This window comes from Telopea speciosissima, chromosome 3 (assembly GCF_018873765.1).
Source record: "Telopea speciosissima isolate NSW1024214 ecotype Mountain lineage chromosome 3, Tspe_v1, whole genome shotgun sequence".
Classification (NCBI taxonomy): domain Eukaryota; kingdom Viridiplantae; phylum Streptophyta; class Magnoliopsida; order Proteales; family Proteaceae; genus Telopea; species Telopea speciosissima.
The window spans coordinates 13623770-13650899 of record NC_057918.1 but is presented as its reverse complement, the minus strand read 5'-3'; the positions used below and the strand labels follow the sequence as shown (position 1 = coordinate 13650899).

General features: G+C 39.9%; 1 protein-coding gene across 2 annotated transcripts; it reads left to right on the top strand.

Moving 5' to 3' along the window:
* Positions 1–72: 72 nt before the first annotated feature.
* LOC122656194 lies at positions 73–26582 on the top strand. 2 transcript variants are annotated; one of them, XM_043850664.1, is made up of 3 exons: positions 73–110; positions 165–643; positions 25957–26582. In XM_043850664.1, the coding sequence occupies exons 2-3, from the start codon at positions 185–187 to the stop codon at positions 26536–26538; spliced, it is 1041 nt and encodes a 346-aa protein (XP_043706599.1). In that variant the 5' UTR covers positions 73–110; positions 165–184; the 3' UTR covers positions 26539–26582. The 2 variants fall into 2 exon arrangements, with proteins under 2 accessions (XP_043706599.1, XP_043706598.1); XM_043850663.1 differs by having other exon boundaries at positions 73–116.
* Positions 26583–27130: the final 548 nt, after the last annotated feature.

Here is a 27130-nt window from a genome sequence, read left to right as displayed (position 1 = left end):
GAAGGTAGAGGGGATAGAAACAGAAGAAGAAACAATTGTCCGCAGGGAAGTAAAGAGGGGGGCAGAAACAGAAGAAGAAACAATCGAAGTCTCTCTCTCTCTCTCTCTCTCTCTCTCTCTGTCTCTCTCACTCACTCAATCTTTCTTTCACCCTCTCTCTCTCAAATCTGAATGGTATTCTTCAATGGATTACAGCAGATGGGCTGAAATGCAACATCATCAACCATCAAACCCTAATCCATCATCAGCAGACCCTTATGCTAGATTGTACGATGCAGAGCAGTCTTACTCCTACGCTCATTACCCATACCACCCGCACCAAACCCATAACCTTAACTTAGCAGAACCTCAGACGCTTCTGAGAAATCACGAAATTTCGTCTGCCCAATACGAAGTTGGCCCTGAAGCTGGCCTTCGTCCTCCAGGAATCGACTCCTATGCTGCCATTAATTCGTACCGTCCTCCTCCTCCTACCCATGTGGGTTTGGAACGCCAGGCGGCCGTCACGTATGGTCACCATGCGGTTCAGATGGGTGCATTGACTGCTGCAGCTTATCATCAGGAAACAGGTGCTGCCGTGCATAATTGGGCTGCCAAGGAGGCTATTCGGCAGTTTGGAGAGGATCCTGTCAGCTACGCCGCTGTAAGTATTCTTGTATCCTCTCAAGGCTCCCGTTGTTTTTAATACTATTTCTTCCCACTTTAGTACTGCAGTAGCTTCTTTTGTTGTCCCATTTATTTTGTGTCATGCATTTTATATGAAATCTTCACGAACTCTTATTCAGAAATAATCGCATTAATCATTTTCTTGTTCTTCTTCTTGTCTCTTCTCTTTTCATTGTTAATCTTGGTTTTCTGTATCCCAAGTGACCATTACCCTAAAGTGTTCATCCCAACATGTATATATCTGATGTCAATTCCTCACACAGGTTGTATATGATGAATATTTGATTCAAATGGTTTGAAATTTTAAGTGATTTGAAGAGCAACTTTATATTCATTCGAAGGAAGAGTTACTAATTGGGAAATGCCTAGTCTTTTTCGGTCAATCAATGCTGATGGAATATTCATTACTGCTTTTTGACTTCTTTGTAAATCAGTATATGAAATGGGATGGAAAGCTTTTTCCTGTGGGTTATCATCAATTTTTAAGACGGCTATTCTTTTAGCATTACGGTATTTTTTTTTTTTTTTTGAGTAAGCATCTGATCTGTTCTACTATTTATCCTCCATGTTCTACAGGGGGAAAGGTGAAGAAGACTTCCTGTCTAATTTTGTTCTTTATTAGAATTGTAGTGACACTTACAATGTATGAAGGCACTTCTTGGTATTTTCCCTTTGGTGGTTAACTCTATAATGTTGCATTTGTCAAAATGTTGCTTCTATGTTGGTGCTCATGCAATATATCAAACTTACAAAACAAAATGATCACCTCCTTCTGGGTCTTCATGGGTAGGAATGGTACTGGTTTGGGTGTGGGGCAGCTTCACGGATATTGAATGAGACCAGTCAAATGTTGGTTATCCCTAAACCATTCCTCCTCATGAAGCATACAAGAGTCTTACTGATATTACAAGTTAACATGGAGGAATCAGGGTGGGGCTTTATGGTTATCTGCATTTTGGGGCAAGGTGGGGCCCTAATTTGACCTGCCCCATTTCCATCCCAGCACATGGGTCTTAGATTTGGCTGTTAAGTAAGTGACTAGTCTAGTCATAGTTGTCTCGGCGGTTGGGCGACCCAAGGCGGCGGAGAGGGTAAAAAATCAAGGCGACACCAAGTAGGCGGCCTAGGTGTCCAAGCCCATGTCGACCAAAGCGCCTGGACGCCTAGGCGGCGCCTAGGCGACGCCTTGACAACTATGAGTCTAGTATTAGAATGGGTTATATTATTGGCTTAGTTGGCCTAGGGCTATCTAGATTATAATCTAAAGCTTAGGAGTATCCCTAGATTCACTTCTTAGGTAATTTCTCTTTGTCCAAGTAAACCTCGAATATCTTTTCGTACCCTGGAATAGATGATGCAGTAGTGGAAGTGTGGTTGGACCAACACAACTGGATTTTGAAACCCAATTCCAAACAGAACCGGCCCAACCCGAGTTTTTGGACCAACAAGGGTTGGTAGGGATTAGTCAGTTATTTATGGTTATCATTGTAAGTTGCAGTTTATTTATTTACTATTGGAGATAACCAATACGTAGGAGAACTCTAGAAGAGTCCTACTTGTTTTGAGCTTTTATTCAGTTGTGTCAAAATTTATTTCGGATTATGTTTGGGATTAGAATTTCTTTGCTTACGTCTCTATATGTGATTTAGCTATCAATTTTTGGTTTTAGGGATGAAATGAATTGGAGAATATATTGGTGTTATGTGCTAGTTGCTATGACAGCTGACAGATTTGTTGATTGCTGAATACTTATTCCTCTTTGATTATAGTTCACCCTCAGGTCTGATTTCTTAATCCCTTAGTTGTTCTTCTTAACAAATCTCTATTCTCCTCATGTATTCTTTCTTATTTCCTGTTGTTCTTTTTCTTTTTCTGTTGGTCTTTGTTTCTGGGTAACACTTAGCCCTATGTAGTTGAATCCATCTTCTTTCTCTCTTCGGTGTAAGCTTCCTTCCCTTGGGTGTTCAAACCCTAGGAGCTCAGGTCCAAAATTTCCTTTACCTGTAACTCTGTAAGCTACAGATCGAAACTAGGACCTGTTTTCAGTTCTACTGCCAAATCTGGTTTTAGGGCGGGCCTTGGTGCAACGGTAAGGTTGCTCCATTGTGACCAAGTGGTCTTGGGTTCGAGTAGGAAACAACCTCTTTGCGAAAGCCAGGGGTAAGGCTGGGTACATTATGATCCTCCCCAGACCCCGCAGTGGCTGGAGCCTCGTGCACTGGGTACATCCTTTTAATATTCCTTATTCAACTGGTGTTTTGGCTTACTAGTTGTATTGATGAGAGTTTTATGAAGTAAGAACATAACTCTGAAATTTCGAGTTGGTCCGACTTGATTTGGTCAAGTTCTGATGCAGGTGCACTCCCATGGATCGACCCGAACCCGTTTGGGAACCCAAATCAAGATGAACCGGGTCCCAACCTTGTTCTGGTTCAGTAGGATATTTAGGATTTATTTTATTTTCGGAAGATATGTAATCTTTTATTTTAGGTTGCTATTAGACATGTAGGGAAATTTCCAATTTGAGTTTTATTGAGTTTCTATTTTAGTTAGTTTAAGTTTTAGGAAGTAATTAGGAGTCTTTATTTTTTTTTTGGGTTTTATAAATAGATGTGTAACCAACGATTGGAGGAAGAGATTAGAAAGAATGAATTGAGTATTTTGGTTTGAATAGCCTATGTGGCTGTGCGTGTTCACTCTTCTCCCCCCCTTATTCTTAAGCGTTCTTCTCTCCCCTGCAACTCTGATTTCTCCCAGGCTTCCCTCTTCTCCTAACCAGCCCCCCCCCAATTTGGTATCAGAGGCGAAGGATCCATCTCCTTCTCTATCAATCTCTCTTATCCCATTCTCCTTCTTCTTTGTATTCTTTTTTTTTTGGCCCAGCTGTTCTACCGTCACACCAGTATCCCATCTCCTTTCCATCTTCTGCAGCACCCCTACCCCTCTTCCTCTCCTTCGACTCAACTGAAACCCCAACCACAGCAACCCCCTGCGATTCCCACAAAAAACGATTCTGTGGAAACAGAAGTCAAACCAAAAAAAAAGAAGGAAGCAGACCCACTCCTTCCGGGATCCCAGCAACAAGCCCCACTGCCCCTTTTTATTTTCCCTTGCCTCAATTGAAACCCCCTCCCTCTAGTCCAGGGTTCCGCCAGCATCACACCCCAAAAAAAAAAAAGAGTGAAGAGAAGAGAGAGCGAGACAGCAAATCCAAAAAAAAAAAAAAAAACCTTGTTGAAGCCCTCACCGCGAGTCGATTTCCAGCAGTGACGGCCTCCTTCGAAGTTGCTGGTCTCCTTGATTTTCTCCTGCTTCCTCGCATAGCAGCTTCCCTGTTGGATTTGAACACTTCAACTGTTGGTTTGAATCGATTTCATTGAAGAAGCCGAACTCGAACTCCATATCCGCGAGTCTTCCGCTACTAGAAGATAAGTCCTTTTTTTGTTCGATTGACTTAATACTCCTTTGCCCTCTTTCTTTTATCATCTTCCAATTCCACCCCCACTCCCACCTTTTAAAATGTGACTGCTTTTCTATGTTATTTTTTCCCATATTGCCCCTTCACCCCACTTATTCGTTTATTTCAAATACTCCCATATTGCCCCCCTACTTACTCATTTATTCCAATTAGTTCTTATTTCTTTTTTTCTTTCCAGAATTGCCCCCTCCCTTCTATTCTTATTCTACTTTGTCTTTCTTTTATTAGTTCCCAAGTTTACCCCTCCCCACCCATCGTTACACCACACTTTCTTTTCTTCTCTTTAGTTTGCAGTCCAATAGATTACAATTCCGCCATTGTTATCATAAACCCACAACATCATGGAGGTTGATCGATACGATTTACTCCTTTCAATTAGTGATGGGTTTCGTTAACTGCAGACATAACTTTCTAATTTGAAGACAGGTTTTCGGAAGCTTGCCGAAAGTAATAACACCTTCTATGATAAGGTGTCAAGCATGATACAATCTTCAGAAGGCGAATCAAATGTGGAAGAAAATATGGTCAACGAAAGTGATGAACAAACTGAAGTACACGGTCCAATCAGGATTGAAGTTGAAGAATTGATCGACGGTCCGATTTCAGTTCTGAAACCCCATGATCAGATTCCCGTCGAAGAGATGTCGTTTGCTAACGACCATCGGCAGATCATGACGGTTGATCATGAGATGGCTCCGATGGTCGTTGAAGATCAACTTGTGGAAGAGAATAAACCATTTGCTCTCTTGAGTGCACCTATCTATTTTATATTTCCAAGTCACTACTTCAACAACGAACTTCGCGTCACGGATTTCATATTGTTCGATTTGGGTTAATTGATGATTTCATACGATCAAGGATGGATGCCGATCAAGTGGTTTTGATTCTCCCGTTCTACAAAACTTGAGGTCGAGTTTTTCTTAACACCGGGGGAATTGATGCAGGTGCACTCCCATGGATCGACCCGAACCCATTTGAGAACCCAAACCAAGATGAACTGGGTCCCAATTTTATTCTAGTTCAGTAGGATATTTAGGATTTATTTTATCTGGGAAAGATATGTAGTCTTTTGTTTTGGGTAGCTATTAGACATGTAGGGAAATTTCCAAATTGAGTTTTATTGAGTTTCTATTTTAGTTAGTCTAAGTCTTAGGAAGTAATTAGGAGTCTTTATTTTTATTGGGTTTTATAAATAGATGTGTAACCAACAATTGGAGGAGCATATTAGAAAGAATGAATTGAGTATTTTGGTTTGAGTAGCCTCTGTGGTTGTGTGTGCACTCTTCTCCCCCCCCCCCCCTTCTTATGCGTTCTTCTCTCCCTTGCAACTCTGATTTCTTCCAGGCTTCCCTCTTCTCCTAACCGCCCCCCACCAAGGTTCGAACTTCTGAAACCAAGTCTGGTTTCCGTCCGCTGCCTTTGGTCGAAGATTGAAGACATCCTGATTGTTGGTTCTCTGTAACCCTTTTGTATTTATTATTGAAATTACCCTTGTCCTTATTTTTAATTCAATTTATATCCTGTAGCTCCAAGTTAGTCCTTATTCTCTAATTCTAATTCCCCTTTTATCCCTTTCCCCATTTAACTATCAAGAGCCTTTAAGATTCTAGTTATTTACTGTTCTGCCATGCCCCTCATACACTTGGGATAAATTACACCGGTACTATTACACATTAAGCCACTTTGGTGCTTGGGTGGGTCCAGAGCGATCACGGGTTGCAATTTCTTAGTGGAGAAATTGCTGTTTCTTCTGTTGATGTCCTGAAGCTTTTCCTTTGCGAGTAACATTCCAATTATGTCTGAAGTTGGTCTATTGGTGAAGGGCAATCCTTAGTTGTGTGATCCAGATTTATGCTCCAAAGACCCAGCTACTGTACTTATCTGGGAGGGGGAAAAAGTAAACAAAAGAAAACCTATACAGTCTCCCATCTCAGCCTTAGAACTGCTATTGGTTGTTTCTATTATTCTTATGTAACATTTTTTTCCTTCTGAAAAGGTAAGTATAGTTATATTGATGAACATCCAAAAAGGCTGCTTGTATACTCAGGAGCTTATACAAAAAGCTTGCTGATGCAGTTGCGTTAGACTTTAAACCAATATGGAGGCCTTTGTGCAAGCTTGGGCGGCTCATAAGGTACTGGTGGCAGTCCAATGAGCTGAAATTGACTTTTGGATAGCTATATTATGAGGTATATCTTCTTCTTTTTTTTGGGGGGGGGGGGGGGTGGTCATTGTAATGGGCCTAATATATTAATACAAGAAAAAGAGATCAGCAACTTCCAATAGTTGCTCTGAAAGACATTGCTTCTGGTTCAATCCATTCTCTTACCCTGATTTGCCTGCTTGCTGCACTGCTCCCCCTTCGAATGGATTGGATCTGCTACCCCTCCAATAGAAGCTGAAGATGCTGGCTTAGAGCAAGTGGGGATAAAGTTAGTTCATGGGATTAATAGTTAAGTATTTGAGTTAGATTAAGATACTTAATAGCTAGATAGGGTTCTGTCTCAAGTTTATTTACTTTACTGTGTTGAAGTTGCTGGTTATTAGTGTTTATGAGTTATGGTTGTTGTTTATTAGTTATTGTTATGTAGTCCTAGATAGGTAGGAGACCTACTAGGAGCCAAACAACAGGATCAAATAACAAAAGGGGCTGCTGGTTCGAATGGACAGCACTAGGATTTAGGTCAATTCCTAGGGTTAGGGTTGGATATTGGGAAAGGGGTTTATAGGGTATTAATGGGCAGGTCTAGAGGGCTATTATGGTATAAAAAAGTTAGGGTTTGGATGAGTTTTGAAATTCTGCAATTCTGGACAGAATTGAGTTGCAGGTTTTGGGCTTTAATGGAGTTAGGGTTTATGGGATTCAAACCAAAAATAAAGGGGATCAATTGGGGAAAAGGATTAGAGGATTAGAAGAAGAATTTTGGCGTCAAACTTACTAGAGATTCCACTGGCAGCAAGCTTCGACAGTTGTGAAGGATAAAGCCACCTTCGAATTTGAAGAAGATCCTCCCAGCCGTCACGGCGTAAGGAGTCAACCGGATTCCACCAGTCCCTTTTCACATTGATAGAACCACAAGGATGCACACTCACAAGAAGCACAGGAGCAGCAACAATGGCAGCCAACAAGCAAAAGCTTTTTTCATTAATCAAATTCGTGTCCAATGCTGGCCTCCCTTACAAACTTATATAGAAGACTCAAAAATAGACTTAAACACTAAAAAGGAATGGCCTAATCCTATCCCTAACCTATTAGGTAATTTAAATTGACTAGGAAACTAAAATACTAAAGGAAATAGACTCAAAACATGGCTGGACTTATAGAGTCCTAATCCAGCCCAACTTACATCACATGACCACTTAGGTTGTCACATGACCACTTAACCAAGTCACATGATCACTTAAATTGAACCAATTGGATGCAACCAATTTGAACCGGTTCAATTAGAAAACATAAAAATAAACTAAGTATTGGGCTAATCCCGTATGCAACCTATGTACCCCTAGTATAGGCTCATTAAAGTGGCCTAATACATAGAAAACCCTTGGGAACAAAGGCCCAACATGTTAATAACCCAACCCTAGGCCTATTTCTAAAGAAATAAGCCAATATCTATGATGAACCTGCATCATATTGTCTCCATAGTGGTATTTTAGCCTCTATATGTTACTGTTTTAGGTTTATGTGAGGATGTGCGTAAACCAAGAGTATACTTGTAATCTTGACTATTATTAAGTTGTTATAAATCTTATTGCTACCGGTGGAGGAGTATCCTTTCTCCTTCTAATCAGTAGCCTCTCTCTCTACCTCTTCTTCTTCATGCTGTTTTATTTTGTCCTACTTTCTCACATGATATCAGAGCAGATCTAACTAAGATTCTTATCTGGTTAAATCTGTTTTGAGTCTCTAAGAGAGTCTAGTAATATTTGCAGCATTATTGCCTGTTTTTTTGCTGTTCCTTTTTGATCATGAGATCTTAACCTGAAGAAAGGATGTAATGTATACTTCCATTATCAGATCTCTCCTCTACATGTTTTCTTTTTGAAGTTTCTTGATGATCTATGTTAAAGTGTACCGTGAGGGGGGAGTTTCTTCCTTGTTAAGTCATGAGAGTTGTGTTGTCTTAGAGTTGGAGTTGGTTTATGGTTAGTCTATTTAAGTCATTGTTGGTCTTTGTTATTTAGTTTGGTTGTAATTTTACTCTAAGTAGGAGTCTTAGTTTAATATAAGTAGTGGGCCTAGGCCACGATATGCTGAATCCTATCGTGGCTCTAGGATAATCTCCGCTTGACCGCTTTTCTCCTATTGTGCTCCCTCTCTCTCTCTCTCTGTTCTCTTCTTCTTCTTCATTAATTCTGGTGATATCTGACTTTGCTACATGGTATCAGAGCTATGAAAGAAAAACAAAGCTATGAAACCCTAGTTGGAAAAATATAAAAATAGGGTTTCTTACTTTTTTATGAAGACTGATCATGCCCTGGTTACTCCCCCTGTTTGGTTATTGTTTCTATGTAACCTGTTTCTGTGCTTTGCTCCTGCGATTAGAGCGTCTTTCCTTCTTTCCCTGCGATTCTAGATTCTAGATTCTGAATTTTCTTCCCGTAGATACGCTCCTTTCATTGTAATCTGTTCTCATTAATGGCCTCACTGTTGAAGCAACTGAGCTCCAAGAGATTGGATTGAACTCCCTAACGGTCAGTCCATTGAATCTGAGGTTTGGAATGAATAAACCTCTTCCATAGGCGATTTAAACTCCAGATTCTTACCCCCTAGAAATTCCCTTTCAGTGAAATAATTTTCGGAGACCAAATCTGGTCCCTGTTTTGCTGCCAAACCCAGTTGCAGTGATCAACATCAGTATATTTCTCGAGCTCTGGTCCTATTGCTGATAAACCCTAGAAGGATTGGAAGTTGTGAGTCATTCGCAAGAAATTCAGGTTGATCCATGGCAATATGGTTGAGTTTCTCTTTTTGAAACTTAACCTGATCTCTGCCTCCTCCTTTCCCTATCGTGAGGTTGAGGGAGACAATCAATCCTTTTATTTTTTTAATCCCCTAATCCTATTCTTCCAATATTACCCTCTCCTTACCTCTAATCCACTCATGTCCTTTTTATTTTTCTTCCAAGTTTACCCTTAAGCTATAATTCTTAATACCACATCTTATCCTCTCTTTTACTTACCAGTTAAACCTTGGAAAATCTGGTTTATTTGCCATTCCCTTTTACCTACCAAGTACCTCCATGGACATTTTGGTTAATTGCAGGTTTTGCCACTCTTGATAAGCTTGAGTAAATTACAAATTTTAAAATTGATTCATAATAATCCTGATCGGGGTTTTTTGAATTCGGGAGATGGCACTTGGCTTGAGTTCATTTCTTTCCATTCCCCAATATATTTTGACATTCCAGAGTAGTTCGTTTCTTTCAACTTTACTTCCCTCTTAGTCCCAGATTCTGTTTTCATGGCAAAGGGCTCCTAAACTATAATGTTTGCATAATTGCCATTGGTCTTTTATATTTGACATTTTATTCTTTGGTGGGCCCTAGATCACGTCAACTTGGGATTGCAATTTTTTAAACATTGGTACTTGCATGGAGTGATGTTTGTTGTTGTTATTATTGGAGATCATTTGCTCAGATTTGTTGCTCATATTTGTTTAAATCTGGCGTATTCTGGATTTTTTTTTGCTACTGCTATTTTTTGGTTAGGGTTTAAGTGCGGCTGATCTTTCATCACTCTGGTTATTTCTGCCGTATGATGATGGGTTATCCTTAATTGCATCATCTGCATTATTTGTCCACACGTTGTATTTTTTCACGTGAGGAGAAGATTGGAGTTATTATCTGATATTTGAAGATTATTATTTTTTATTATCTACTCATGTCATCAGCCATTGTTTTGGTGGATGAGACAAAAGATGGAATTAATGCCAAACTGGAATTATGGAAATCAACCTTGGAATCAAAAGGTTTTAAGATAAGTAGAACGAAGTCGGAGTATATGGTATGTAACTTTAGCAACTTTGGGACGGATAATGAAGTGGTGAATTTGATGAGATGGAGATTCCGCAAAGTAACCTTTAGGATCAATCACCAGTAAGGAAGGTGATATACTAGATGATGTCTCACAAAGGATTAAAGTAGGATGGCTGAAGTGGAGAGGTGCATCCGAACTTTCGGAGTACATGGTATGTAACTTTAGCAACTTTGGGACGGATAATGAAGTGGTGAATTTGATGAGATGGAGATTCCGCAAAGTAACCATTAGGATCAATCACCAGTAAGGAAGGTGATATACTAGATGATGTCTCACAAAGGATTAAAGTAGGATGGCTGAAGTGGAGAGGTGCATCCGAACTTTCGGAGTGTTATGTGATCGACAAATGCCTTTAAAGCTTAAAGGTATATTTTACAAGACAGTCATAAGATCGGCTATGCTGTATGGCGCAGTGTTGGGCAGTTAAGAAGTGGCATATAGATAAGCTAAGTGTAGCGGAGATGAGGATGTTGAGATGGATGAGTGGCAAAACCAGGAAGGATAAATTAAGGAATGACCATATTAGAGCTTTTTTTGGAAGTAGCTCCGATTCAAGATAAGCTTCGAGAAAATCGCCTGAGGTGGTATGGCCATGTTCAACGGAGGCCGCCAGTCCAGAGGAGTGACTTGATTCAGATTGAAGGCTCTAAAAGAGCTAGGGGCAGGGCCTAAAATGACCCTAGGTGAAATGGTGAGGAAAGGCATGCATAGTTTAGGTCTTATTCCTAGTATGACGTCGAATAGAGCTGAATGGAAGGCAACGATCCGTGCAGCCGAACCTAGTTAGTTTGTATTAGACTGTTTTGTAGTTGTGTTTGTTGAGTTCCCTTTCTTTTTTCTTCCTATTATTAATCCTGTTCTTTGTAAGGATCCGTGTAGCCAACCCCATTTAGTTGGGATAAGGCTGAGTTGTTGTTATTGTTGTACTCATGTCATCAGCATAATATCATCTGCTTATCCGTTCATGTCATATGCTCTTGTCATCAATAACAATTTTCTCTTATAAAGATTCATACTTGTTTGCAGCAACAAGATTGTTACTTGTGGTTCCCTGCAACCTTATGGTGTTACTTGTGGTTCACAGCAACCTTATGCTGTTAATTGTGCTTCACAACAACCTTATGCTGTTACTTATGGTTCACAACAACCTTATGCTGTTACTTGTGGTTTGCGACTCCCTATGCTGCACTTTTATTAGTGGTTCAGAGCAGCCTATGCTGCACTTTTATCTGTCTTCTTTGTGAAGATTACTATTTGCCTTCCTTGAGAAGGGCTTATGATGTTGTTATTATCATATTTTGGATTGTGGTTGGTATTCTTTGCCGCTTATTTTGTTCATTGTTGTCTAGATTTATTCGACACTAATATTTTTCTATTGTTGATGCTGATGATTGGTGTGCTTGAGTTGGTGTTGCTACTGGAGTGAATTTCTCTCTGTGCTCACTGACGTCTATGACTGCTATATATGTTCAAGACTGGTTCTGCTGTTAATATTTGTTCTTGTTGTTCCAAGTTAGAGCCTTTATATATATATATATATATATATACTCCAACTTAAGGGGGAGTGTCTTCCTTATTAAGTCAGGAAAGTTGTGTTGTCTTAGAGTTAGAGTTGGTTTAGCTTTAGTCTAGTTAAAATTGTTGGTCTTTGTTACTTACTTTGGTTATAATTTGACTCTAAGTAGGAGTCTTAGTTTAATATAAGTAGTGGGCCTAGGCCACGATAGGTTAATTCTGAATCCTATCATGTTTCTCTCTCTCTCTCAGTTCTTTTCTTCTTCTTCATAGATTCTGGTGATATCTGACTTCGCTACAATCTACTCAAGAAATCTCTCTACAAAGGACCTGCGGTTGCTGTCCTTGATGATTTAATCAATAAATCTCTCTTTCCCTATGTTGGTATTGATTCTTGAAGGAAGGGAATCTACCCCTTGGATGTCAATCATCCTTTGACAGGTTCTTCACTGCCCTATAAGGAGTGCTTGATTGAAATGTCAACTTGATCTGATAGGTTGATTGGAAGTTCTGCTGGTTCCTATTTTGTTAGGACTTAGTTTCTAATTCTGTTTTACTGCAGTATTTCCTTATCTGTCCATTGGATTTTTTTCAAATTTTATGCTTAAGATCTCCACTTGATGGAAGTTTGAAGCAGATCGGATTAAAGGACTGTGAGATATGGGTTGTTCTACTATTCTGCTTCTTGTTGGTTCCAGCAATTGGGGGGTTTATACCTACATTTGAGGTTCTCTCTTTTCCTGTGATATAAGGTGCTGTTTTGATATAGTGTTCTGATATGCTTCTAATCAAGGTTCGACTGCTTTGACCTATGATATAAGCTGCTGGTTTGCAATATAAGGTGTTCTTGGAGTCTTTTGACGTCTGTTTCTTCTTTATGAGTTTTCCTATTCCAACTAGGAAACTGCTGTAGGCTGTCATCCATCCATTGGATTGACCAACAATTTTGATATGTTTTTCTTCATATTTGTAGCAAAATTAAGTAATGAGAACCAGAACCGAGAGATGAAGAGAAGAGAAGAAGTGGGAGAAGAGAGGAGAGCAGTCAAGAGAGATCGAACTTGACTGTCTCCCTCACCATGCCTTTATTTATATAGAGTAGATTACAACTAAAAAGAGGAATTCCTAAGTAAGTTAGGAATCGTAGTTACAACCTGAAAATTAGAAATTAAATAGAACTACTCCCAGTTACAATAGAACTATCATAAACAAACTAGGACTAGGCAATCCTAACTAAAATAGGAGAGACACATAGTAATGTAGTCCTAGGTAGGAGAAGTCCCACTAGGAGCCAGTGGAAAAGGATCACCTAACAAGGCTGCTGGTTTGGGACAGCTTAGCAAGGTTCGAAAACTCAGATCTCGGAGCCATCTCGGCCCATGAAAAAACCGAGTTGGGCCGAGGGCGAGTTTGTGCATTTTTTTTTGTTCGACTCGGAAGCCCATCTCGGTGGGTTTTAGACCTCTGTTGGGTCTGAAAATCGGTATACAGCCTATTTTAGGCCATTTAAACACAATGGCATTATTAGATTTTGCAAAAACAAAGTCCAAAGATGACTTTTACATCGGACACTTAGTTGGTTGGCGGCGACGAATTAAATAGCATAGTATATACATTAATGACATAATTTATGTACATAGACCTCAAACAAAACATTTAATTAATAGGAAAACAAGTTAATAAGCATTACAAATGTTTAAGTTGAATAAGTGATACATCAAATTGCTCAAGCTTAATAAATAACAATGTTACAAGGTATAAGTTACAACTATCATCACATAAAATGAGATTGAATGACATATTCATTCCCCATTTGTCCCACATAGTCTTCCCATGACACATTGTTGCTCCACTGTTGCATATAGTTCTCCACAACATTCATATAAGAGTTCTTATCCAAATATGCCAAGACCCCTATCCTAGGGTATAGCTGTTCCACAGTGGCGTTAGACCGTTGCTGTGAAGGTTGATATCCACTGCTTGTGCTACTGTCATATTGTGGAATGTATGGGACCCAATGCTGGACCCAATGCCAGAGCCAGCCTCACTGCTTTGATAGTTATACGCATGTGTTGATTGCCTAAAGGCCCTAAACTGACCATAGGAACTATATTCAGAATCGGTGCTCTGCTAGCCATAATCATAGGCATAATGAGGTTGAGATGATTGCCACGGCTGATGCTGACTACCAGTATCCATACTCGTGCTTCCAAAACTTGCTAGCATGGTGTTCATACTTGTGTCATCATACTGAGGTTGGTTGTGTTTGCGACCCGTCCTTCTCTTGTAAGTTTTGCTGTGGCCACCATGGTCTTGATCTTGTGTGGCATGTGTAAACTGACACTCACCTGTGAAACGCATAGGGTCCTCCTGTGTTCCCACTTCATACTGGTATTCCTCGCTCATGATGATCATCATAATAACCACCAGCAGGCATGCCACCACCAGTACCACCACCACCACCACCACCACCACCACTACCACTAGCAGGGTCATCACCATCACCATCACCATCATCATCAGGAGTTCCTGTTGCAGCCTCTAAAGGTCTCGATGACTAAGAATGTGCACGCCCCTCTTGCGACATATAGTCGTCAACATCTGTACCGGTTACGGACGCAATGGTGGAGTCGGGTCTACCTCCAGGCTCATCCATCTCTGGTGTACCACGATCCCTCACCCACTGGAATAGGGGATCCTCATCATCATCAGAGTCCTCCTGGAATATGTTGGCTAGCTCGATGGGATCTTTGTCATTCTTCTCAAATTCTTCACGTATGTGCCTCATCCTTAGTCTCATATTATAATGCACATACACCAGCTGCTCCAGTCGTTTACTACCTAATCTGTTCTGACTCTTTGAGTGTATCAATGCGAATGTACTCCAGTTGCGCTCGCACCCAGAGGATGAATAGGTTTGTGAGAGCACTTTGATTGCTACCTTCCTCAGGTTGGGTGAACTTGTATCATAAAGCACCCACCAGTCAGCTGCATTATAAACATAGAATATTAAGAATATATGCATTGTAAAGGGATAAAATTATAATTCATAAATGTAAAGTCATACCACATTGCCACCTACCAGGGTTTGACTTTTGTCTACCCTCCACTGCAGCTTTTCGACTGAAACTTGCTGAGGCCTCTCTGAAGGCTTTGATCTATTTTCATTTTAAAATTCAAAAAGTGTTAGAAGCATTAGTATTTGCTATTTAGTAATTACATTCCTTTACTGACTACCAATGTACTAAAGTCCCATAGTGTCACGTCATCATTGCAATCAGATTGTGTCTTGGGATTGATCTCTAACTTCTCAATAACAGCTTCAACTGCAAGTAACAAATCCGTGTCCAGCCCAAGATTATGCGAGTACTGGTACTTTGGATTCAAATAGTATGCTAGTAAAGGGGAAACCACAAATATAAGTTGTTAGTGACTTAATACTTTTGAGTTTTGAATATGTAAATGTAAAAACCCATATAAAGTGTAAAGTATGTCGAAGTGTTGAACTCACCAGCTTTATGCAAGAGATGACTCAAGTGCTTCTCGCATCGCTCATCAATGATGTTAATGTATGAGCGAGCGCTTCGGGGTATTGCAACTCGGACCATTTCCTTCATCTTCTGCAGGGCAACATATATGTGGGGCAAGGTAGGCTTCTTCTCCGTGTCAATCATCCTTAGTACTGCCACCATTGGTTCTACTATGGCAACAACTTTATACAAGTCCTTCCAAAATCCATCACTTGCAATGGTCTCTTGTGCTGCCTTCCCTTCTTGTGTCCTAGAACCTGGCCAATTAAACCATTGCTCACTTGCAAACATTGACCTCAGACCTACCATCTTCGATTGAATGCTCTTCAATGCAATGTAATTGGTGGCAAATCGAGTGACACCAGGCCTCACTAAATCCCCCTTGCATTTGTCCCTCATCATGGCTAAAGCATAACCATGGTTATACACAAAGGTGGTCACTTGCCTTGCCCTATTGACCACACCAGCCATCAAAGCTTTTTCCCCCATGTCCTTCAGCATTAAATCAATAGAATGGGCTGCACATGGAGTCCAAAAGAGGCGGATCCTTTTACTCTTCTTGTTCATCAATTTCTCTCCAGCCTTCTTAAAATTAGAACCGTTATCCATCCCATTTGCATAACGTTCTTTGCTTCTATATCTTCCTCCACCACTGGCTTCAGTAGCTTATACAAAGATGATGCATCCTTGACATGCTTTGATGCATCAACAGACTTCAAGAAGACAGTCTTCCCATTACAACTCATCATAAAATTTATGATGGACTGTCTAGTAGGTCCAGTCCAACCATCAGCCATAAGAGTAACCCCATATGTGTCCCAATTTGGCTTCAGACCCTCTATGTACTCTTTCAGCTCCTCTACCTCTCGAGGCAAATATACATTATACAACTCATATGATGTAGGCCCCTTCCATCCTGCGCCAGCCCTCCCTGCAACGTCAAGGAATGCATTATAATATGTTCCTTGTGCTACATTAGCTGGAATGCCATTGTATAGCATGAACTTGCTGAAGGCTTTCCGTGCGTCCTCTTATTTATCACCAAACACTTGCGGGATGGTTGGCTGGGAGGCATCTTGTTGCCTAAAGGTAGATGGATCCTGCTAAAAAATGGTATATGGGGAACGTGCTCGTGGTCGGGCTTGGGGCCGTGGGATATCTCTTGTGCCAGTGCTTCTCCTCCTCTCATCTTCTTGCACTGGTGCGGCTGAGCCAGATCCACCAGCTTCTCTTGCTTACTCATATGCCCTTATATTCTCAAAATGAAAACTTTGCCTGCTCTCTGCCAAAGTCTGCTGATAAATCCTATATTCAGCCTCTGATTCGAACTCACCAAGTGTAGGCCTATATTCAGTATCTCCTGTTCCTCCAATGATGTCTACACCAGGCCTCTCTAGAACTGCCTCATCGAAAGCTATTTGTTGTCTTTCCCTCTCAGCTTTCTTTGTTCGTACTCCTCTCAAGTTTTGTGCCATTGCCAGTTTCACTTGGCTCGGAACATTTCGGCATTTGGCAACATCCTTGCCCAGACCAGACAAATGTTCCTTTAACCTAGTTGCTCCTCCAGAATTTAAAATCTTTCCACAGTAGCTACACTTTAACTTCTTTTTGTCGTCAGACATCGGAACTCCATGTAGCCATGCTATATCCCCCATTGTGTAAGAAATATCTTATTTTTTACACTGTTACATAAAAAAACATGTATTAGTTACTATTACAGACTTAAAGTAAGGTATTAAACACATAAAGTATTGTATTCATAACTATTAAACATAATATGAAGCTACTAGAACAATCAAATACCTATCTCTTATTTATTCCCTAACCCTAGTATTTATTTATTAATTAAAAATAATATTTATAATTTTTATTAAAAATAATTATACCTTCAAATATAAAATATTATAACATAATGATGTATTTGACATCATTTGAAGTTGGACATTATGTACAAATGTTGTGCATAATTTTCCAACAAAAACAGGTATTTTTCCTTAATCTTATATATATTTTTAAACTATTTAAATAATATTATTATTAAATCGGAAAAATAAAATAATTTTTTTAATGGGTAAAAAAAAAAATGACTCCATGAGGCTGTAGAGCATGCAAACTAGTCTAACATACATCAAGATCACATCCAAACAATAAGTATTTATCCTATTTTTTTTCATTTCTTTTTTGAAAAAAATCATTTTTTTTTCAGAAATTATAATAAATAATTTAATAACCAAAAAAAAATTCGGCCTCCATCAAGTGATAGATCAGTCTAACTTGTATAACATAACTCAAAATCACACCCATCTACCAAGATTTCATCAATTTTTTTTCAAAAAATAGGTTTAGGGAAAATGGGTTTACCTTTCTAAAAACCTCAAAAACTTGAGCAATCCTCCAAAATTGAGCTGCAATCTTCACTTTGGCACCAAATTCAGCTTCCAACCAAAAAAATGAAGAAGGGAAGAGAAGAATTGAGAGAAGAAGAGAGTTGGAGAGAAGAAGAGAAGCAAAAGGGAGTCTCTGTCGAGCTAAGGCCCCAAAAACAGATTCTGTAATGACTTAAATGAAGTCATTTAGGTCAAATGACCCAGCCCCATACCCGAGACACACTTTTCGACCCGAGATCTCGCCGAGATACTGCACTTTTATGTTTTGGATGGCATCTCGATTCGGCTTTCCAAAAAACCGAGAATCTCGGTGAGATCTGGAGATTTCGGACTATGCAGCTTAGGCTAAATAGGCAGAAATTAGGGTTTATGTAGTAATGATATGCAGGTTTTTAGGAAGCTAATGGTATAGGTTTAGTTAGGTTTAAATAAGAAATTAAAATTCCAGAAATTTAGGTTTAGGATTTCGGGTTTTAGGTTTTAGAATCTAGGCTGAAACTAGGGTTTAGGATGGGAGTTCAGGGCTGGACTTCAGGTCGAGTTTTACTGGCAGTGAGAGGGTGGTTCGACTGAAATTTGGTTGGGTTTTGATGGCTGGTTAGGTCTAGACAGGTTTTTGGGTTTTAATGGTGATGGAGGGATTTAGGGTTTTAATGGACAGTTGAGGCTGCAACTGAGATCGAGTGGGAGGGTTACTGTGATGGACCTGTGGTTAGATTTTGAGTGTAAACTGATGAGGGAATAGGGCTGTAATGATTATAGATGAAGCTAGGGTTATGGGATTGATTAGGGTTTTAATGGAAGGTTAGGAGGAGGAGGAGCGGAAAATAATAAAACAGTAAATTAACTCACTGAATTGCAGGTTCTTCAATGGCAGCATGGAGAAACTTGATTGAAGAAGAAGAAAGACCTCCTGATCTACAAGATGCAAGGAGTTGCCGGAGTCCACCAGCCCTAACCCTTGATATGACTCACAAGGGATCCTTGATATTACCCACAAGGACACTCTCAAAGAGCAAACAGCCGGCATCATAGCAGCAGCATAGAGAAACGAAAATTTTAATGCATAATAGGTGGGGGAGCCTCTTCCCACGATTCTTATTAAATAAAGAGGCCAAAGGCCTAATTCCTAGGACTAATGCAACTCTAATCTCCATCCAAAACCGTGGAGGAGTACAATTAAGTGATTTAAAACAATTTAAAAAACATAAAAAGACTCAATTGACCCTAATGACTTAAAAACAACTTAAACTACTTAAAATAAAGGAGATTCCCTACTAGCCAATAGGATATAAGATCCTCTTAACCAATAGGATCACTTCACTTAAATTAGACCAATTGAACCAATTGGATGCAACCAATTTAACCCGGTTCAATTAAAAACACAAAATAAAAACTAAGTATGGAAATAAACTAAATTAAACTAAGGCTCCTACTAAAACCCTAGGCTTAGGGTGGCTTCTTCAATTCGAGGAGGCTAGGATCTGCATCACATAGGAGGAGGGAATCTCAATATTCTGATCGAGATTCTCCTCCTCTATGTGCTTGATACACTTCAGCACTCCCCCTCAAGCTGGAGCGTACAAATCACCTAAACCCAGCTTGGAACATCTCCTTGAAAGGTAGGTCCAAACGGTGGCTTAGTAAACATATCACCAAGTTGATTGGTAGTAGAGACAAAGGGAGTCGAAATCAATTTCTTCATAATAGCATCATGAACAAAGTGACAATCAACTTCAATGTGCTTAGTCCTCTCATGAAACACTGGATTACTTGCAATATAAATAGCGGCTTGATTATTACAAAACATCTTCATAGGTTGAGTTATAGGAAAACCCACTCCTGGAGCAATGATTTTACCTACATCAACTCAACTTTAGTATGTGCCATTACCCGATATTCAGCCTCAGCGCTTGATCGAGCAACAGTAGTTTGTTTCTTACTTTTCCAGGCGACCAGATTACCACCCACATAAGTACAATAATCAGTAGTGAAACGTCAATCATTAGCGGCACCAGCCCAATCCGCATCAGAAAACCCAACCAGATTAGCTCGTTGGTTAGGCTGATAAATTAGACCCTTACTAGGAGCACCTTTTAGGTATTGCAACACACGGCAGGCAACATCCCAATGAATTTTCTTTGGACCTTGCATGAATTGACTAATAACTCCAACAAAAAATGATATATCTAGGCGAGTGGCAGTAAGATAAACGAGTTTCCCAACTAATCTTCTATACCGAAATCCTCACTCTCAACGGATCTAAGCCTTTGATGTGGATCCAAGGGAGTATCTACAGGTTTGGAAGCAAGCATTCCGGTGTCAGTCAGAAAGTCAAGAACATATTTTCTTTGAGACTAGCTAATGCCTTTCTTGCTTCGCAATACTTCAATACCAAGGAAATACTTGAGAATACCCATGTCTTTCATCTGAAAATGCTGATGAAGCTATGATTTAGCTTGAGCAATATCAGAATCATCATTACCAGATATGATAATATCGTCCACATAGACTACCATCACCACAATTTTTTAGCCTTGACGCCGAACAAAAACAGAATGATCAGAGTAACACTGGGAGAACCCAACCTTAGTGACAATGGAGCTGAACTTATCAAACCATGCTCGTGGGGATTGTTTCAATCCATAAATTTCTTTACAAAGCTTGCAAACTTTGGTAGAATTCTCCCCTTGAGCAACATACCCGGGAGGTTGCTCCATATAAACCTCCTCTTAAAGATCACCATAGAGAAAAACATTTTTTATATCCATCTGATATAATGGCCAGTCAAAATTAACAACCAGAGAAATAAGGATACAAACTGAATTCAGACAGGCAACAGACGAGAAAGTCTCAAAGTAATCAACACCGTAAGTATGAGTATAGCCTTTAGCAACCAAGCGGGCTTTAAACCGTTCAACAGAACCATCTGGAATGTATTTGATAGTATAAACCCATTGACATTTAACAAGATCCTTCCCAGAAGATAAAAATACCAGAGTCAAGGTACTAAAACTCGGGTCTCGGTACCAATTCGGCTCTTGGAAAAACCGAGACGAGTCAAGATCTCGCCGAGTTGGTGCATTTTTTTTTTTTCCAACTCGAAGCCTCAACTTTGGGTCAACCCGAGATCTAGACCTGAGATCTGAGATCTCGCCGAGATATGTCGAGTTTTGTCGAGTTAGGTGAGGTATTAAAGTGGTAGGTGGGTTAAAAAAATGGGTCGAAACCGAGATCCGAACCGAGATCTCGCCGAGATATTGCACTTTTGAGACTCGTAGGCAATATCGTCTCAAAACCGAGAAACTCGGTGAGATCTCGGGAGTTCTCGAACTATGACCAAAGTCCAAGTATGTCTAGACAATAAAGCATCCATCTTGGTATCCATGGCAGCCTTCCAACCAAGTTGAGAAATTGCCTCATGGTGGTTTTTAGGCACAAAGGTAGTAGATAAAGCAAAAGCAAGTGGGTGATAGTTGGATGGAAGATGAGAAATGGACACATACTGCTCAATAGGATAAACAATTAAGGATTTGTGGGACTTTTGCGTACAAGAGCGAATACCTTTACAGACAGCGACTGGTAAGTCGGTAGAGCCTTCAGTATCAGAATCAGATTGAGTGTCGGCCTGTCGGGAGGAGTAGCGTCTGTTGTAGTAACGTGTTTTCTTATGAAGATGGTTATTGTGGTTCACAGCAACTTATGCTGTTATTTGTGGTTTGGAGCTACCTTATGTTGTATTTGTAGTTCGGAACAAAATTATGTTGTTATTTGTGGTTTGGAGCAATCTATGCTGCTCTTTTATCTGTCTTGTTTGTGAAGATTACTACTTGTCTTCCTTGAGAAGGGCTTATGATGTTGTTATTGCTGCTATAATACTTTAGCTTGCAGTTGGCACTCTCTGCTTCTTATTTTGTTTGTTGCTGTCTGAATTTATTTGACACAAAGATTTTTCTCTACTGTTGCTGCTGGTGATTGGTGTGCTTGTGTTGGTGATGTGCCTGGAAGATGATATTGCCTTGGTTCTGTTATTGCTGACCACTAAGTTCTATGATTGTCTGTCCAAGTTGGTTCTACAGTTTATGTTTGTTTTTGTTGTTCCAAGCTGGAGCTTAGGACATAATATGCTCCATCTTGAGGAGGGGTGTTGAAATTCTAGCCATGGCGATGTTTAGCATATGTGGTGATAGTTAACAAGTCATGGTGATGTTAGGTCGTCCCACCTTAGCATAGACTATTGGACTAGGCTTATGTCTTCTAGGCCGGCCGTGGCTTCTAGAAGAGAATGAGAAGCTCTCAACACAAGATAATGCGAACCTCGTGGAGCCCACCCGAGTTCATTTTCTGCTGCCACTAGCTGGCTGACCCGGGCAACCGTTTACCAAAAACACAGGTCTCCGCAAAGTTGTAAGACCCTGTGTGGAGAGTGTGATGCTGTTTAAGCTGTAAAGCTAAGAAGCACTACCGTACTTGGTTTCTCTGTCGTTTTGTAATGAATAATGACTCTTATGAGTCAATATTATTATAAATAAACTGCAGTGCTCATAATTTGCGCATCCAGCAAAACTGTGAGCCTTTTTCTCCCCAATCTCTCTCTCTCTCTTTCTCTTTGTTCTCTTCTTCTTATTCCTTGATCCTGGTATTCTATATTAAGTTTTGTCACAAGTTTGATTACGTATTTGTTTATGTTGTATTTTGTTTGATTGCTGAAATCAAACTCTTGTGATTCTACCTCAGGCCATAAAATCTCTGAAGTCAGAGGTGCCCATGATTTAGGTTCCAGTGGTTTGGACTAACTGTAATCATTCTTTAGCAAGTCATGCCATAAAGATAACCCCAAAGAAAACTAAAGTTGTGCAAACTGTTTGGTGTGAGGTATGCAAGATAGAATGTAATAGCAAATATGTCTATGTTCAACATATATTGGGAAAGAAACACAACAGGAATCTGATGAAACAAGAAGAGTCAAGGATTGAAGGGTTGGCTCTAATGTCCCCACCACTACAACAATGCAGAGAAATTCAGAGACAACTACTTGGAAATTTGCCAGGTGAGGTAGACAATCCTATTGGTCGAAAAATGATCATGAAGAATAAGACTTCTGCCTTTGGTAAGGATTTGGAGTCAAAGATATTGAAGCTTGTGGAAGGTGGGGCAGCATTTCATTCCATGTGGGTCTGTACAACATGCAATAGCCAAGTAGTGTTCAATAACCATGTCACTGGTACAAGGCATGCTATCCAGGTGAAGAAAATAGATAAATTATTCTTCGATTTTGGATTGTTGTACGTAGGTTATTTTTCTGCTAGCATCTCTCTCCCTCTTTTCCTAATCTTCTATTTCTCCCCCAGCAATTACCCATCATTTCACTAAGTTGACCAACTAATGGTATGGTATTTGTAATCCATGTAATTTGCATTGATGAGATCACTAGATATAATAATCCTATTTTTCTATCAATTTCCTGGTGGACACCCTCAATTTCTTCTTGGATCTGCTCCTACACTCCTAACCTGGGCAACTCTCCATAGTGAAATTTAATCATATTTTATCCTAGTGGCACCATTTCTCCACCGTCGTCTACTGCAACTTTGATTTCACGTTGACAACATTACCTAGATATAATTGAGTAGTGTCTGTAGTTCGTGTCATAGTTGACACGGCATCTAGGTGACCCAAGGCGTTGGAGGGGGCTGGATGCAAGGTAACACCAACAAAGCACCTGCTTAGGCTACCATAGATGCCTAGGCAGCCCCTGGTCGCGTTGGTGATGCCTTGACAACTATGGTTCATGTAGATGAATCACTAGATGTGATAATATTATACTTTCTTAAGACACATCTGACAGCTAAAATCATTTTACCTTTTCTTTATTATGCCTCTTACTGTGCTTGTCTATTCGTTCCTAAAACAACTCACACCGCCTCAGTCTGTGCAACTATAATTGGCAACATTTATGTTAGTACGAACATGCAATATATTTTCCAAGAAAACAATTTTTTTTCTTTCCTAAATCAAAGTCTTAATTTTCATAGAAACTAGTTGGATGATCATCTTTAGTCTAATGATTCATACGCTTATATCTACCTCTTGTTTATTGTTAAACTTTCAGCCATACAAGACAGTATTTGATCCCTTAGTTTATCTATATTGATCTGTAGCATTGGTCACAACACTTAATTCCATAGGCAGTTGGTATGGTTGTCCACAGTGGGTCTTTCTCATGTTTTCACCTGTAAGATCATTTAATTCTATCAGTAACTACGGTTTATCAATACTCTTCCACGTGAAGAAATGACATTGTTCTCCAAATTAATGGCTGAAATGGAAGTATCCTCTAAACTTTAGCAATGTCTTATTGCCTCAAAGTTGTATGACAACACATCTTTGCCAAATCATTATTACAAGCCTCTACCTTAAGCTATTTAACGATAGAGATCATGCTGAGGTCTCTCCCAGCAAGGTTAGTTTTGAGGGTTTGTGTATTGGGCTTCCCCTCCCTGGACTTCCGTTATGTTGGTTCTAAAGATGTTTCAGGACATATTGGTGTCATAGATTCTTAGATTTTTAAATGGGTATTTTGCATATCTAAATGTAGTTGTAAATGCATAAGATACATCCTGCCCCTCCAATTATCAGATCTGTCTCAAAATATTAATCTAGGTGCTTGTGTGTATGAGGGGAAAAAGAGATCGTTCTGTGTCAAGATTCTATATGTTTTATATAACAACCTTGTTGCATTAACAGGATGATGAAGTACTCTAATCTGTAGGACAGATTACTAGACAGCAAACCACAGGGCAAGAACACAGTGATAGGAAACTGGAAGAAAATAGGCCAGATTAGGATTAATTTAAGAACTTAATGTCTAACATTTTGATGGGGCTGAGTATTAGATATAATAGTGCTTAAACCCTGTAGAATATATGCTCCAAAGCTGAATGATCCAAGGATGAATCTGCAGAAATTTTCCATAACAGAAATTAGTAACTTCACTCCTAAGTCTGGTCAAAGGGAGTACTTACAGAGGATAACAACTGGTCAAAATATGGACCACATCCGATGGCTATACGGAAGAAACAACAGATCCAAAACCAGAAGCTAGAACTGGGAAAATTGAGAACCGTAGGGGCTGTTTAGCAGTATAGCTTGGACAGAAACACGGTGAGCAAAAACTGAGACAATAGTAGTAGAAAAGAGATGTTTAGATAAGTATTCAGACCTGTAAAACAGAGATTCAATCACCTCTGAAATTCCACAGAAAGAAGGATATGGTTTGGCTTCACCACAAAAGCTAGGTAAGGCTTCACCGGCCACCAGCCAAGGAATCACCACCTTGGTTGCTACTGTTTCACCACAGAAGCTTTCAGTTTCAGCACTGAAGAAGACATTGAATGAGCAACAAAATCGGGGGCTGTAGCCCTACTTCTTCTTTATTTATAACAAGCGATGACTGAAATACAGAATTGGTAACCTTCCCTGCGTGGGAGGCTACTTAGCTGCTAAAAAAAAACAATCCTTCTAGATAGGATCCAATAATTATTACACAAAATAGAAAGTATGTAAATTAGAAACTGCTACTTAGCTATTGACTTTAATACTAAGGTGCATATTACAAAATTGGAAACTATGATAATAGATACAATAACCAAGTAACCAAAGCCATGCTGGCCTATTCTGTCTACGGTGCAGGCCTGATCTAGAACTGGCCCAAAACCAGAACCGTGGCTTGCTTTATGAGCCAGTTCTGCCCTAGGACCCTAACATTGGTCTGTTTGTCTGCTCCCTTATCCTTCCTGTCTGCTGGCCTGCTCTGCATCACAGGAAGTGTGGTTATCTGCAGCAACAAGCCACAGATGCATACTGTTCTTTCATCAACCATATTGATAGTCTTGGAATAGTGCCCATTTGGGAGTCTTGGAACTTCTACTGATGTAGCTGGGTCCTTGCCTTTGTTGGATTCTTGGTTTCCTTCTCAGTCTCAGTGTGTTTTGTCATTTCTCATTTGCTGTCTGGCTTGTTGAACAGAAGCCTGTAAGCAGTATTAGTTTGTGGGAACATGTCTGAGATTGTGAAATAACAGAGATGTACACATTATCAGTCGTACTCATCTTGTGCTGTGATGTCATGCAATTCTACGTATGTGGATTTCTAATCCTTTTCCCCCTTACATATTGGTGAAGTAGCTGCATCTCTTGAAGCTGGAGTTTGTCAGTTGTTCAGTTTTTATTTTCTTTTTTCTATTTGTGGAATTGTTTTCACCCTTAGTTGTGTCCATTGACAATTGGGTGGCTAGGTTTATGTTTTTTACAAAAATTCTGCTTTTCTGGTAACTGTGCAGGCTGCCTTAAGACCTACATACAGGACAGAGCCATTGCATGCAGCAAATCGCAATTCCTTTGGTTGGAGCAAGCCAAAGACGCGTCCTGCTTTGAATGGCACCTGGAAGAAGGGTATGCAGAAAACCAAAATCGTGCAGTCTGCGTGGTGTGAAATCTGCAAGGTCGACTGTAACACCAAGGATGTGTTGGACCAACACAAACTGGGAAAGAAGCACAAGAAGAACCTCGAGAAACTAGGAGAATCAAAGAAGGAAATGAATGCCCCAGCGGCTACAGCAACACCAGCAGCAAAGGATCCTGGGCGAAAAGAAAACCGAGCAGCTGACAAGGGCAAGACTCTTAGTGTGCAACAGGGTAAAAAGAAGGGAGCGCCATCTTTGGAGACCGGGGAGGATCTGGAGACAAAAAGGAGGAAAGTAATGGAAGGTGGGGCAGCAGCTGATGCAGTGAGGGTGTGCACAATATGCAATGTGGTGTGTAATAGCCAGGTGGTCTTTGATTACCATTTGGCAGGGCAAAAGCATGCTAATCTGGTGAAGAAACAGTCAGCATTAGCTGGAACAGCGAAGCCTGATCCTTGAATGGTTACTGCTGCCTAGAAGATGAACTGCCCTGAAAGAAAAGGGGAAAAAAAATATGAATGTCATTATTATAGTTTTAGTCATAAACTAGTTCTTTTTTTTTTATTTTTTAAACTTTATTTTGGAGGTTTAATTAGGTTGTCTTGTTGGATTCCCTTCTAACTCAAAAAGTGTCTTTCTTTAAATCAATCGCTATGAAGTATGAACCTCCCTTTTCATAAGAAAGGTGCAGGCGTGCATCTCTGGTGATTTCGAGAAAGAGTCTTTTGGGTTTGTTACATTATATTATCCAAAGAGTCAAAACTCAAAAAAAGTCACTACTGTGCCCCCCCCATACGACTCACTTGCTGGGGTCATTCACCCATCCAGAGTCTCAAAACTCAAAAGTTGTTCTTCATGGGTATGTATTTAGAAAACTTTTTTCCCCCCCTGGGATTGCTGCCTCTTCTGGGTCTTCTTATAAAACCTTTCTTGACTTTTTGTTTTATTATTTTCCCTGGGGTTGATGCCTCGAGAAAGTTGAACGCTTTTAGAACTTTTCTTAGTTTCTTTAAAGGATTTTAACTTATAATTCATTGGCCATGATTGTTGC

Excerpts from the sequence above, each read along its gene's own strand:
- LOC122656194 (XM_043850664.1), top strand. The coding sequence starts at position 185 with ATGGATTACAGCAGATGGGCTGAAATGCAACATCATCAACCATCAAAC. Across the intron at positions 644-25,956 it reads ATCCTGTCAGCTACGCCGCT|GCTGCCTTAAGACCTACATA; the intron begins GTAAGTATTCTT and ends GTAACTGTGCAG.